Source organism: Phascolarctos cinereus, unplaced genomic scaffold, assembly GCF_003287225.1.
Source record: "Phascolarctos cinereus isolate Bilbo 61053 unplaced genomic scaffold, phaCin_HiC Scaffold_5;HRSCAF=322, whole genome shotgun sequence".
Classification (NCBI taxonomy): Eukaryota; Metazoa; Chordata; class Mammalia; order Diprotodontia; family Phascolarctidae; genus Phascolarctos; species Phascolarctos cinereus.
The window spans coordinates 435,347,658-435,362,224 of NW_027555958.1; the positions used below are offsets into that span (position 1 = coordinate 435,347,658).

The 14,567-nt window shown below is 33.3% G+C and overlaps 1 protein-coding gene across 4 annotated transcripts in view; it reads right to left on the reverse strand.

The window, feature by feature from the left end:
• SSX2IP (SSX family member 2 interacting protein) overlaps window positions 1–14,567 on the reverse strand; it is a 67,601-nt gene that overhangs the window by 16,018 nt on the left and 37,016 nt on the right. For all 4 annotated transcript variants that reach the window (XM_020988717.1, XM_020988718.2, XM_020988714.1 and 1 more), the window contains 2 exons: window positions 7,414–7,489; window positions 7,144–7,321 (listed from right to left, as the gene is read on the reverse strand). In XM_020988717.1, coding sequence (XP_020844376.1) covers window positions 7,144–7,321; window positions 7,414–7,489 — 254 coding nt within the window. The remainder of the gene's footprint in view (window positions 1–7,143; window positions 7,322–7,413; window positions 7,490–14,567) is intronic.

The following is a 14,567-nucleotide window of genomic DNA, read 5'->3' on the forward strand; positions in this document are numbered from 1 at the left end:
AACAAAACAAAGCAAGGTGACAAATTTGGCAGGTCGCCTAGATATAATGAAGCAACCACTGGAGATTTTAGAATGTTCCAAAAAAGAACGGGAAAAATTAAAACAGGAAACAAGAGTAGAAGAACACAGGACTGAATTAGTATGAAAAGAGCTCTCAATAACTCAGCAAGGCATCATAATTTTCAATGTGTGGTGGACACTCTCCAACAAACTGAGGTTCTTAAAAGGAGAATGGCAGGTGAACAACTCAAAATACAGATCTAAAGAAAAAAACTAACCAAAAGAAGGGGTAGGGAGAGTCAGAATACCCAAGTCTTATGTAAGTCAAAATAACTGACTGGAGAATGGAATGAATCTCTGAGATAAACTGAAGGTCAAAGGGCTGCCAGAAAAACATGGAGCAAAGCGCCTGAACACTACAGAAGAGTAAACAATTTAGAACAGAACAACGCATGAAAGAATTCAGAGGACACTGAATGAAAGAAATCTCCAGCTTTGATCACACCAAGGAATGTATTGGTTAAATTGTAAAACTTCACCCATGAAAATCACAAATATTTCAATCAAGCAAAAGTATTTATGCTCTCAAAAAAAAGTAAATTTGGGTAGCTCAGGCTTATTCTTTGTCTAAAATGAAAAGTAACATTTCAAAAAACAAAGGGGATCAGGATGTACCTAAGAATAGAATATCCTACAAAGATAAGCCTATAATATATTCATCAACAAAAAAATAGAAAGGACTTTAACAGGGGAGAGATATTAGAATTATTCCTTGAAAAGACTCCAAAAAATGAAGAGACTATTTGATATGCAAACAATTCAAATGGGAGAAATAGAAGAAATGTAAATAAAATTAATAAGAAAAGTCTAAATAAGGAAACCAATTTTCTTGTGTTTCTAGAGCTATACTAGACTACTGTTTAAAAAGAAACTTTTTGTTTATATTGCTCAAGGAGCAAAAAGAATACAAATTTATTATCAAGGGGCAAAAAGACCCTAAAAAGTTCCAATGATCTGAGGGGGAAAAGTCAGGAGAAAGGAATGAATAGACAATTCAGGGACTACCTCATTCGTTACCTTGTGAATTTTACTTTTTTTTTGTAGGGGAAGCTTGGGAGGAGGAAAAAGGGTTAGTATTCAGAAAGCAGTTTCAGGGGAGGATAAATAAGATAAATGATAGCAGGAGGTTGGGAACATGTTTCTAGCAATTTGACTATAAAATGGGAAGGAAAATGTAGAGTGGGAAGAGTGTTGAGAGGGATTTGGGATGAGGAAACAGGAGGCATCCTGAAATGTACTCTAGAAAAGGGAAGGAAAAAAAATACTAATTGAAAGAGAATGATGACATCCTTGGGTCAAAGAACAAACCCTAGAAATGATTACTAACTATGTAAAAATGACTATATACCAAAGATTGGGAATGTAGATACCAAGAGTTCTCAGAGACAAAATTAACTTTGAAAGCAGAATAAAAGAGAGAAAAACTGAGCATATGATTTCAAAAGAAAGCCAGAAAAATTAACAACTCTTAAGAAAGTACAAAGCAAACTGTCAAAATCATATAATAAAGAGACTAAATTAAAAACAAAATTATTATAGAAATGAAAACAAAATCATGACTGTTTTCTGAAAAATCCAATAAATTGTTGGGGGAAATCAAATTACAAGAATAAAAAACTAACAAGGTGAATTTACAATGAATTATAAAATATAATTAGAAAAATTATTAGAAATTACTATACTCCATTGTGGGCCAGAAAAACTGAGAATTTAAAGAATTTAAATTTAACTCATTTTAGATTGCCTTTTTACAAAAATATAAAATAACCAAATTACCAAAGACATTCCAATTGCAGAAAGAGTAAGTCACAAATGAATTACCTAGGGGAAAAATTCCTTGTATAAACAGATTTACAAGTAAATTTTATCAAATATCCAAACAGCAATTAATATCTGTTACAAAAACTATTCTCAGTAATTGGAAAACATGGCACTCTATCAAGCTCCTTAAATCCAGATATCTAAATAGGAAACGATAAAATAGAAAAAAGGGAACTATAGATCAATTTCACTAGGATACTATCACAAATAATGTGAAATAAAACCTTAGCAAAGCTACTACTGCAATATATAAAAAACCTATTCACTAAAAATATTTTATTAAGAACAAGTTGTATTTATACTAGGGACACCAATGATGGATGAACAACGGGATTAACAATCACATAAACAAAAAACACAGGATTATAACATACAGCATTCATTTATGTTGTTTAAAAAAAAACTAACAAGCATAACCATGGAAAGTTTCTTCTTTAATAAATGAATATATGTATACATACATACTTACATACACATAGATACATTATATATAACATCAGTTAAGGGGAGAGAAAAAAATTGAAGATAAGGTAAAACTTAAAAATCTCCAGAGAAACAAGAAAACCTGAGATAAAAGTTTAAGTAAAAGAGGAAGATATAAAACAAATTAAAAGTCATTGATACTTCTATATAGAATCAACAAAAACCAGGAGAAAGTAACAGAAATCCCATTCAAAATGATGAACTTCAGAAATGTATAACTCTGGGGGGAGTACAGTAAGAATAATGTGAGTAAGGAGTCAGGAGGGGGAAGCTGGAGGCACCCTCAAACGTTTTTACAGAAAGGGGAAGAAAAAGACAGACCTAAATGAAGAGGATGAGGACATCCTGAAGAAAGAGTGGGGTCATAGGAAATAATTAAGAGCTGTGTAAATACATATACACAGGTGATTAATAGCTATCTCAACACACACATACTCAAGACTTTAACACAAATAAAAGGAGATGTTTATAGAAATAAAGTCATTTGTGTTATGATAAAATCATGCCAGTATAATAAAAATAACTATTACCTAAACTAATTTAGAGATTTAGTGCTATACCAACCTGCCAGAGGAGATTGCTTTATAGAGATAAAGTAACAAAATTCATTTGGAAGAACAAAAGAAGTCTCAAATATCAAGGGCAGCAATCAACAAAAATCAGGTAGTGGAGAGGCCAATGGCATCATCAAGAAGTAATATTCAAGACTATTTGATACTAATTACAAAACATAAACAATCATGGAACAAAGTGGAAAGTAACCCCCAGAAATAAGTGAATATAACAATCTAGGGTTTGATAAACCTAAGAACACCAAATAAAGAGGGCAAGAACTCCCTATTCAAGCTGCACTGTTGGGAAAACTAAACTGGAAGGAAGCTTGCCAGAAATTTGAATTGACTAACATCTTATTCCACGTACATACAGGAAGCTCCAAAATTATACACATCTCAAATATAAAAGACATTTTTAAAAATTAGAAGAAAACAGAATACAAAAAGTAGGAGGTGAACTTGTAAACAAATGAAATATAGAGATCACAAAAGAAAAATAATTTTGGTCACATTAAAAGAGTTTCTGCATAAATAAACTCAATGTAGAAGAGAAACAAGTGAATGTGAAAAAAAATCTTTCATTAGTTCTGATAAAAGTTTAAATCTAAGACAAATAGGAAGCTAACAAATATGGAAATGATCAACAATCATATGAAAGTTTGTTCCATCTCACTAGTAAGAGAAGTGCAATTAAAACAACTTGGAGATTTCATCTCACACCAAGTAAATTGGCAAAGATATTAAAAATGAAAAGAATTAATGTTAAAACATCTGTGTGAAGACAAAATCAACAATATTTTGTTGGTAGACCTATGAATTAGTCCAACCATTCTAAAAAACAATGTCACTTAACTGTTCAAACCTTTTAACCCAGAAATCCTACTTAGTATATGCCCCTAAAAGATCAGAGATAGAAAGTGGGGGCAGAGAGAAGGTCCCCTGTTAATAACAGCATTTACTGTGACAGCAAAATCTGGAAACAAAATAATTGATCCATAATTGGGGAACAGATTTATTATGCCAATGAAGAAGGAAACAAATGGGAATGTTCTATGGTGAAAAGAGCAATCAGTGAACTTGAGGGTCACAGGACCTGAACTTGATTCCCACAGCTCAGGCTCTTACTGTCTATACTGTCGTGGGCACTTCTGACCTTCATCTTCATGTGTAAAATGAAAGAGGTAGACTCAGTAACTCCTTTCCAGCTCCGGGTCTACAGTCCTCCTAATGGAATGAAATGATTACTTTCTCCTCTCAGGAAAGGGTGGGATACAACACAAGGATAACTATGCATACAATGTCTACTGTTAAAATCCACTGCTGTGTCATCTGACTTTGCTTAAATGTTTGTTAGAAGAAAGGGTTCAGTGGAGATGGTAGCAGTTAAGGGAAAATAACTGGTATTAAAAGCAAAAAGAAACTTAAAATTTCTTTCTAAAAGCCTTTATATTTTTCATGTATACCAAAGAAGTCAGCACTTAACAAGAATCTTTGCAATTATTAATCTCAACAAAAAGTTACTTAAGCAAATTCGGTTGTATTAATGTACAATATTAAGTTTCAAACATTTTTTTTAAAATGAAGAATAACCTTTATTGGGTAAAGACCATATACTACTGAACAAAATTATTTCATGGAGAGAACACTGAATTAGGAGTCAAGTAAAGCAGTAAATTTTAGTGCTGGTTGTATCACTAACTAGCTGGTAGCTCTGGTGTTTCTATTTCCTCCCCTATAAATGGGGATAATACTAAAATCAAGCAGTACCTATCTTACAAGACTACCATCAGACCAAAATGAGATTACGCATCTACGAAAATGCTTAGAGAAGTATAAAACTCACCTCAAAAGTTTTTTAAGAAAGTTAAAAAATTGAGATTCTTAGATGAAAAATGTTAATAGTATTATTATGTGTATAGTGTGTCTCTGCATGAAGCTAACCTTGAAACGGACAATAAAAATAATTTCAAGTAGAAGTAGACTAAAATAATATAAACGAGCTCCAAATGTTTAAAAATCTTTGACAAATACATTTCTCTTCCAAGTCCAATCAAACCAAGTAATTTTTGTTTTGTTTTACTCTACAATTCTTAACAACTACCTCAGAGATGGGTCTTTTTCATCTGATGACCTCATCAGCTCCCATGGATTCAATTACTATCTCTATGCAGATGACTCCCAAACCTATATATCCAGCCCTATCCTCTTTCGGTGAAGCTCTAATTCTGAATTAACAATTGCCCCTACTGGACATTTTGAACTGGATATGCTATCATTATCAAATCCACCATGTCTGAAACAGAACTCCTCTTTTAAACTTCTTCGTACTGTCCAAGGCCATCAACCAGCCTTCCAGCCACCCAGGTTCATTAACTTGACGTCATCAATTCCTCGCTGTTCCTCATCCTATATATCAGGTGCCAAATCTCATTTCTTTCTCTACAACAACACTCAGATGTGTCTCCTATTCTCTACTCATTGAGCCATCATCACCTCTAGCCTGGAATATTACAAATAAAACTATTCTGTCTCCTTACCGCAAGCCTTTCCCCACTCCGATTCACCCTCTACATAGCTACCTAAGTGATTTTCCTTAAGTTCTGATTAAGCAACACATTTTGCCTTCCTCCCAGCTTAAGCAAACTCCAGTGGCCCTCTACTGCCTCTATGATCAAACATACACTACTGTTTGGCATCTTAATCTCTTTACAAAACTGGTCCCTTCCTACCTTTCCAGTCTTCATATATATTTTAGCTTTCCATGCACTGTGACATCTACCCATACTGATATCCTCAATGTTGCATATAAAATGACCCTCCATCTTTCCCCTCTGTGCCTTTGCCCTGGCTGTCCTACCTGCTTACAATGCACTTTCTTACCTCCACCTTATAAAGTCCTTCAATTTCAAGAATGCAGCTCAAGAACCACCCTCTATATAAAACTTGTCCTCATCTCTATCCCCTAACTCCTAGTAGCTTCCCTAATGACCCAGTATTTATTTTAAATTTATTCTCTATATATTCTGTAACACATATATGTACATGTTGTCTCTCCCAATAGAATCTAAGATCCTTGAGAAAAAGGACTGTTTAACGTCTTGTCTTTATATCCTCTGTGCCTAGCATAGTATCTGGCACATAGCAGGTACTTAATAAATGCTTGCTATTTAAAAGAGAGGTTTTTTTTTTCCGTGACATATTACAAAGAGCTGTGTGAGGCACCGAGGATATAAGCAATAGTCTCTACCCACTGGGACCTAATACATTTAGTAAGGTCACATTCTTTAAAAAATAAAATACAGGCTGGAATGGGGAAAGTGGGTATGATATATCAAACACAGATGTGAGGTTGAGGGAGGGCAGGATTATTTGTAGATGGGATAGAAGAAAAAAAATCAGCATAGACCTTTCATGGAAGAGACTGAAGAGACAGAAGGAAGGAAAGGAAATAAGCACTTATTAAGCACCTACTTTGTGCCAGGCACTATGCTAAAAAATATTATCTCATTTGATCCTCACAATAACCCTGGGGAGGTAGCTACTATTATTATCCCCATTTTATAGTTGAGAAAACTGAAGTAAACAGAGATTAAGTGACTTTACCAGCGCTCACAACTAGTAAATGTCTGAGGCTAGATTTGAACTCAGGTTGTTCCTGACTCCAGGCCCAGTGCTCTATCCACTTTACCACCTAAATAAAAAAAAAATCAACATGTCAATGTGGAAATAATCCATTCTAGCAATAGGAAACAATGTGCACAAATACATGGGGTTGAGAAAGCCCCAGTTTGTCCATAATGTAAGAAAGTATGAAAGGGAATAATGTGAAATAAGATTGAAAATATAGGACTGAGTTAAGACCTATAGAAGCCTTAAATATCAGGTTGCAGAATTTGTAATTCTTCTTGCAAGCAATGGCAACCACAGATTTTTGGTGACAGTCACATGATTAGACTTATTTGAGTGGTGTAAAGGATAGATTATGAAGGGAAAGGCAAGGGGACCAATTAAGAGGCTGCTGACAACAATACAGACATGCCCAGGGTGAAGTTAATTATATTCTTTACCAAAATGATCCCACCTAACTTTCCTATTTCTGGGCATCCATTCTCATCCATGCTTTAGCAGAAAAGAGGTATAAATCAACAAAGGAGTAAGGGGTGGTATCAGAGATATAGGAAGATGATGCTTAGTATGACATAAGAAAAACTAAATAGATACTTACAGTCCCAGGAGTGTCCTCAGCTTTTTCTTTAGGTTTTTGCTTTTGTGATGTCAGAAGAGAAATCATTTCCTTTTTCATTTGCTGAAGGACTTTCTTGAGTTCAGCATTTTCCAATAGAATTTGCTTCTGGCGTTGTTCATAGTCACTCAACAGAACTTTATACATTTCATCTTCATTCCTGGGAGAGACGGATGCAGTCAGCAGGAGATATATTATAAAAAGGAATTTGAATTTAAATACATGAATCTGAAAATTTTAAGTACATGTTACCTAGCTTCAGTTTTGCCAGTTCTCCAGGCACCTCTCTTTCCATCTGCTCTCCCTACGTAATTTAAAATATCCATAGCTACCAATAAGAAAAAAGAAAAGACATGTTACATGTTTTCAACTTTCTGAAACCAGAATCTATGCCATATAATGGAAGGAGAAAGGATTATAGGTCAACTTGAATCTTTATCAGGTTTCATACTATATGATTCATATGCCAGCCCAACCTCCTTCCCCTCAAAACTTCTTACTACAGGAAGATAAAATGGAAATGTTGAGGGGTGGGAGTTTGAGGTAAAGCTATTGCCCAGTCAGAAGTAAAATAAAGCTTAGAAGCTTGATATAAACTTGGGTATTTATGACCTATTTTATGTGTTAAATATCCTTCATTCCAAATAGCAGCCCTAAAAAAATACATGTAATCTTAGGCTATGCTGAGGCATAATAATGTCCATCACTATGGAAGTGGTAGTTCTATTCAGCTTTGCCTTGCTTAGTTCTGGTTATACTGAAGGAAAGAAGGGCAGTGACAAACTGGAGAGTGTCCATGAGAGCTAACTTCAAGCATCTGAACAGCTGTTACATAACAGGGTGCTCAGACCAGGGATGTTTAACCTGGGGTCTATGAACTTTTCAAAATATCTATTTGATACGTATTTCAATATAACTGATTTCCCTTGAGATCCTATGTATTTTATTTCATGAATTTACAAACATTATTCTGCAAAGGGGTTTCTAGGCTTTACTAGATTACCAAGGGGGTCCAAGCCAAAAAAAAGTTACAAACAAAACATACACATCCAACTGTTTAAGCCAAAACGTATGCTTAGTTTTGAGAAAAAAAAGATGCTTTACTATTTTAAAACTTTGCCATTACAAAGTACTTTACATAGATTAATTTATTTCATCTTCCCAACGTAGATAGTGTAAATGCTAGGGAATAGTGATCTCATCAATGTAGGTATTCCTTTCAATAATGCAAATCACAATATATCTGGGTTCTTTAATCCTTGAGCCTTTTGTCCATGTCCTCCTGTTTATGCGGGATGAGGGTAGAGGACTGTAAGGTTCCCATCCAACATGCTAGGGAGCTTTCTTCCACATCTACTTCAGCTTTTCAAATTATATGGCTATCCGTCAGTTATTTCTTATTCTTGCCATATAACTTGCTCACCATCTTTTCCAGTTGTATATCATCAATCAGGTAATATCCTTTATGCAATGTTTCTTGGATAATTCTTGGCTGGTAACAAGCATTAGCGTACTCACACATGCACTATGTACCTCACATCCCCCGTTATCCTCGGGGTGACTGTAAGCTTTAATTTTTCAGAAAATGTGGTATCCAATGACTCACAGCCACAGACCCTCACCAGAACAGTAGAATACTGGTGTTAAAAAAAACAAACAAACCAGTCTTGTTTCAAGGAGAAGTCTGGAATCATTAAAGAACAACACAATTTCCCAAAGACAATCTAAATCTAGGCTACTCTCATCATTTCTAGTCCCAGCTCAGCATCCATCATAGATATATATGCTGACAGATCAATTCCAAAAGATAAATCAACCAACTAATCATATCATATTAAGGACAAATAGGCATTCTCCATCCTTTTTTTTGTCCCAGTGAGCAGTGTCAGGCTGAAATGTTTTGATTACAGATATCACTTAAAAAGCTCTGCAATGTTCTAGGCTTGATCATGAAAATGAACGTGTAAAAGGCCCTACCCTTGTAGATGAAAACTGAGCCTCAGAGAGGTTGATTTGCCAATTAGTAAGTTACAAAACAGAGATTTTAACTCTTACCTCTTCAATGCCACTTCCTTATACCATCCTGCCTCATTAACATTCATTTCTTTATGTAGTACATGTGAATGCAAAGTCATGAATAAATGGGAAAAGTTTTCAAGCCTTTCAAGATTTAGGCAAAGTACATAAACTATGTACTACTGAATGCTTACTTAGGTAGAAAGAATACAAAATCTCAAAACTTGTAAGAGTCATCAGCTACTATAACCATAAAAATTTTAAAAGATGATCCTGAAGGTGACTTCCAGCTCTATATCCTATAGGTATACATTTATTTAGGCAGCTAGGTAGCACAGTAGATAGAGTACTGGACCTGGTCTCAGACATTTACTAGCTGTGTGACCCTGGGCAAGTCACTTAACTTCTGTCAGCTTCACTTTCTTCAACTCTAAAGTAAAGATACTAATAGCATCTATCTCTCAGGGTTGATGTGAGGATCAAAGGATCAAATGAAATATCGTAGAGTGCTTAGCATAGTGCCTAGCAAATTGTAGGCTCTGTAGAGATGCTAGCTACTACTGTTATTTTGTTATTATTAAAGGTATTAATACTGAATAATTAATTGTGCTGATAATAGTATTAATATTGATAGTATATGTTTTAGGATCCTATGGTATAAAGCTATGGAAAGTATTTCAGGTTCTACGTTTCTTTTTCTAGATCTTTTTATCTTCCTTCTCTCCCAAACACTTTGTATAATTAATATTTAAAACTCTTAAGTTAAAATTATACTTATGTGTTTTCAGTTTTCTTACTATAAAGGTGATTATGTTGCTAATATAATGCTTCTAAAGCAGAGCTCAAACTTTTTTTATGAAACAAAGATAAACACCTAGTAAAGACATACTTTGCAAATCTGCAACTATAAAACAATTCCCTAAAAAATATATTTTGTCCCTAAACACTTCTGACAGTTGTAATCCCCAAAGAATTTAAACTCTCCTTGCCCAACCAGAGCCCAAGTTAGTATGATCTTCAAAAACAGTCCTGAAAGATTTTTGCAAGAAACATCAAAACTGCTATGTTAGTAACAGAATTTTAAGGATTTAGTTTTTAATTACCAATGATGTTTTGTTTTTATATCCACAGCCATCTACCAAAGTGCTGTGCATATAGCAGGCGTTTAATAAATTGAATTATACTTTATTTCATTAGTTCCTAGGTCATTTCACATTCAACCAACCTTAAATGTCCCTAACAATATTCTATCAAAATGTTTTTAAGGTACATTAGATACAAGTTTCCCTAGATGGTATTACAACCAAAAGTGAGCAAAACATTCACTATCTCAAGTTCCAACAACGGTCACCAATCTCCAAACCATGCCCACTGAAATAACTGAAGGTTGATTTAGATGCTTATCTCAATCTGTGCCTCCTCTTCTTGCCAATCTAGCAAACGAGATAGAGGACTTTCCATTACTACCTTTAATCTGTTTTAATTATCTGAAATAACACAAAAGCTTCAAGGTAATACCAACTAATAATCACTTTAAAAACACTGTAAAAGATTCATACAGTTAAAATCAGGAACAGCAGCAAAATCTATTATGCTTTAGCTGAATTCAAGAAAATGGGTAGCAAACATGATTTCAGACAAGGCTACCACAAGAGATATGATGAAAAGAGACAAGCAAGAGAACTATATTAGTTTTACAGGCACCACAGGTGATGTAACAACATGTGTACATACACACATACCTATATATACACACATATGTATATATACCAAATAGCACAGCATCCAAATACTTAAGGAAAAAGTTAATTAAATTATAAGTGGAACTAGAGAGCAAAAACTGTAATAGTAATGGACCCTCAAATGGACTCCTGTAGACCTAGACAATCTAACAAAACAATAAATAAGAAATTAGGTATCTGAATAGAACCTCAGAAAAATTAAAAATTTTAGATCTCTGATGATTACTGATTGATAACAGAAAGGATTTTACGTATTTCTCAGCCATATATATTGCACCTTAACAAAAACTGGACATCTACTGAAGCATAAAAACCTCACCCAAATGCAAAAAAGTAGACATACTAAGCCCATCATTTACTGACCACAACGCAATAAAAAATAATATGATGAAAGAATCCAAAGTTAACTGCATACCATGTAATACCGAAAGAAAAAAAACAGTGTAAAAGAACAAATTATAGAAATAATAGAAAACTTCAATAAAATGACAATAATGAGACAACATACCAATGCTTAGAATGCAGGTAGTCCTTAGAGGAAAATATCTCTATAAACACTTTCATCAACAAAAGGGAGAAAAAGTAAATCAATGAATTGGGCACGCACTAAAAGGACTAGAGCAAGAAATCAAAACCCCTCAAAAATAAAGAATTTCTGAAAATTAGGGAGATGTGAAAACAAAACAAAATGAATTGCTGAATAAGTTTAGGAGCTGGTTAGAAAAGAAACTAATAAAATTGATAAAAAGTTAATTATTTAAAAAAAAAAAAAAAAATGGACACAAAATTCACAATTGAAGAGTAAATAAAAAATTATCAGAAATTATTTTGTCCACTAATACGCCAACAAAACTTTTAACTTAGAATAAATTAATGAATACTTACAAAAATATAAAATGGCAGGTTAACAAAAGAAAATAGACTACTTAAAACTCATTATCAGAAAAAGAAATTAAATAAAGTCATAAATGAACTTCCAAAGATAAAAGTTCCCAAACTAGATGGATTTATAAATTCCATCAAACATTCAATGAATATTCAATTACAGTATTACATAAACTGCTTGCGAAAATGGGGAGGGGGGAAGAGACACTTATAATTTCTTTACATGACACAAATATGGACTTTATAACTAAAGGAGAGAAAAAGCAGAGAAACAAAACTGTAGACAAATATGCTAAGTGAACATTGATACCAAAATCTTAATATAAAATAATAGCAAATAGGCTACAACAATATAGTATCAAGATTATACACTATAAGCATTTGGATTTATATCAGGAATGTGGATTTGTTCATTCAATGTAAGGAATACATAAATATAATAGATAATAAATCATTAATTCATTAATAATAAAAACCACATTAATATCTCAAGAGATGCTGAAAAGATTTTTGACAAAATCCAATGTTTCTATTAAAAACATTTTAAAAGTCAGAAATAAATTTTCCTTAACAAAGCAAACAGTAATATCATTTAAACCAAGAATAAATATTAAATTTAATACAATAAGAAAAGTTGGAAGTCTTTCCAATTAGAAAAGCAAGAATATCTATTACTTTGACTACTGTCTAACAACATATTGCTAGAAATGCTAGTTAATAGTGATAAGATGAGAACAAGAAACTGAGAGAATAAAACAAACAGGAAATACCACAGCTTTTTGCAAAGTGACATAATTTATCTAAACCGTAGCATCAACTAAAAATTAACTGACACAATAAATTCAAAGTTGCAGGATGTAATCCATAAAGTTAAAAGCAAAAGCTGTGGAATATAATAAATCCACATAAATCATCAGTATATTGTATATTATCAACAAAATCATTCAGGAACAGAGAGAGATATCTGAATTAAAATAACATATAAACTATATGGGAATCCATCTACCAAGATACAATCAGGAACTATGTATCCAACTACAGAATACTCTTTACAGAAATAAAGACAACTCTAAATAATGGGAGAAATATTACTTGCTCATGGGCAGGATGAGCCAGTATAACAAAAATGACAATGCTACTTGAGCTAAGTGACTTATTCAGTGCCAAACCAATCAAACTACCAAAAGATTATTTTATGGAGCTAGGAAAAATAACAACAGTCATCTGGAAGAACCAACTGTTACAAATATCAAGGGAAATTGTGAAAAAAGTGGGAATAAACAAGGCCTAGCAGCACCCATCAGTACCAGATCTCCATTACAAATGATACTATAAAGCAATAATCATTAAAACAATTGGGTACTAGTTTAAAAAAGCAGTCAATATGTGGAACAGATTAGTTACACAAGAGAGGAAAAGAACACAGGAGCATAGTGTTCAATAAACCTCAAAACTCACTATTTGGCAGTAAATGTTAAAAAACCTGGAAAGCAGTCTGGCAGATACTACGTACAGACGAACATCTCATATCATCGATGAAGATAAAATTCCAAATGGAGACATAACTTAAGACATAAAAAGTGACCTCAAAAAGCAAAGCAGAAGAACAAGGAAGAAATTATCTTTCTGATCTGTGGATGGCCAAAACAAGGGATAGGATCAAAGTACATGAAAGGCACAATTATGATTATATAAAATTCCTTATCTCTAAAACAGAGATAATAATAGCATCTACCTGCAAGGGTTGTTGAGAGCATAAAACGAGATATTACTTATAAGCACTCTGCAAACGTTCAATCATTATATAAATACTAGCTATTGTTATTATTAAGAAGTTTTTTGCACAAACAAAACCAAGGTAGTTAAAATCAGGAAGAAAACAGGTAATTGGAGAAAAAAATCTTTGTAAAAAGCTTCCATGATAAAATATCACATCCAAGATATAAAGGACTGATTCAAATTTACGTGTCATTCACCAGTAGCCATGGTCAAAGAACATGAAGTTAAGTTTTAAAAGAAACAAATATAAGCTAACAACATGAAAAAAATGCTCAAAATCACTAATAATTGGAGAAATGCAAATTAAGGCAATTTGAGGTTCTACCTATCAGGCTGGCTAAGATGACAAAAGTGGAAAATGACAAATGTTGGAGGGCCTGTGGGAAAACAGGCATAATAATGTACACAGTAGAGCTACATGTTAGTCTAGCTATTCTGGAAAACAACTTGTAAAGACATCCAAAAAGTTATTAAACTGTGCATACAGTTTGACCCAGATATACTAGAACTAGGCATATACCCTAAAGAGATCAAAGACTCATATAAACAAAAATATTTATAGAATCTCTTTCTGTAATGGCAAAAAACTGGAAACTAAAGGGGTGTCCATCTATTGGAGAATGGCTAAATAAATTATGCTATATAAATGTAATTTAATATCATTTACTGTGCCACAAGAAATGATGAAATAATGGGCAGTTTTAGAGTAAACTGGGAAGATGCATGCAAACTGATGTGTAATGATGTGAGCAGCAGCAGGACATTTATACAATGACAGCAACATTTAAAAAATTTTTAAAAAGAATTTAGGAAATCTGATCTATGCAATAACAAACCACTATAAAAGATGACTACAGATGAATCTCATAATCATGTGATGGGCTCATAACGAAGGAGACACATTTTTTAACATGGCCAATAAGAAATTTGCTTAGCCTGACTAGGTATATTCATTATGACAGGTTTTTTTTCTTTTGGTTGTTA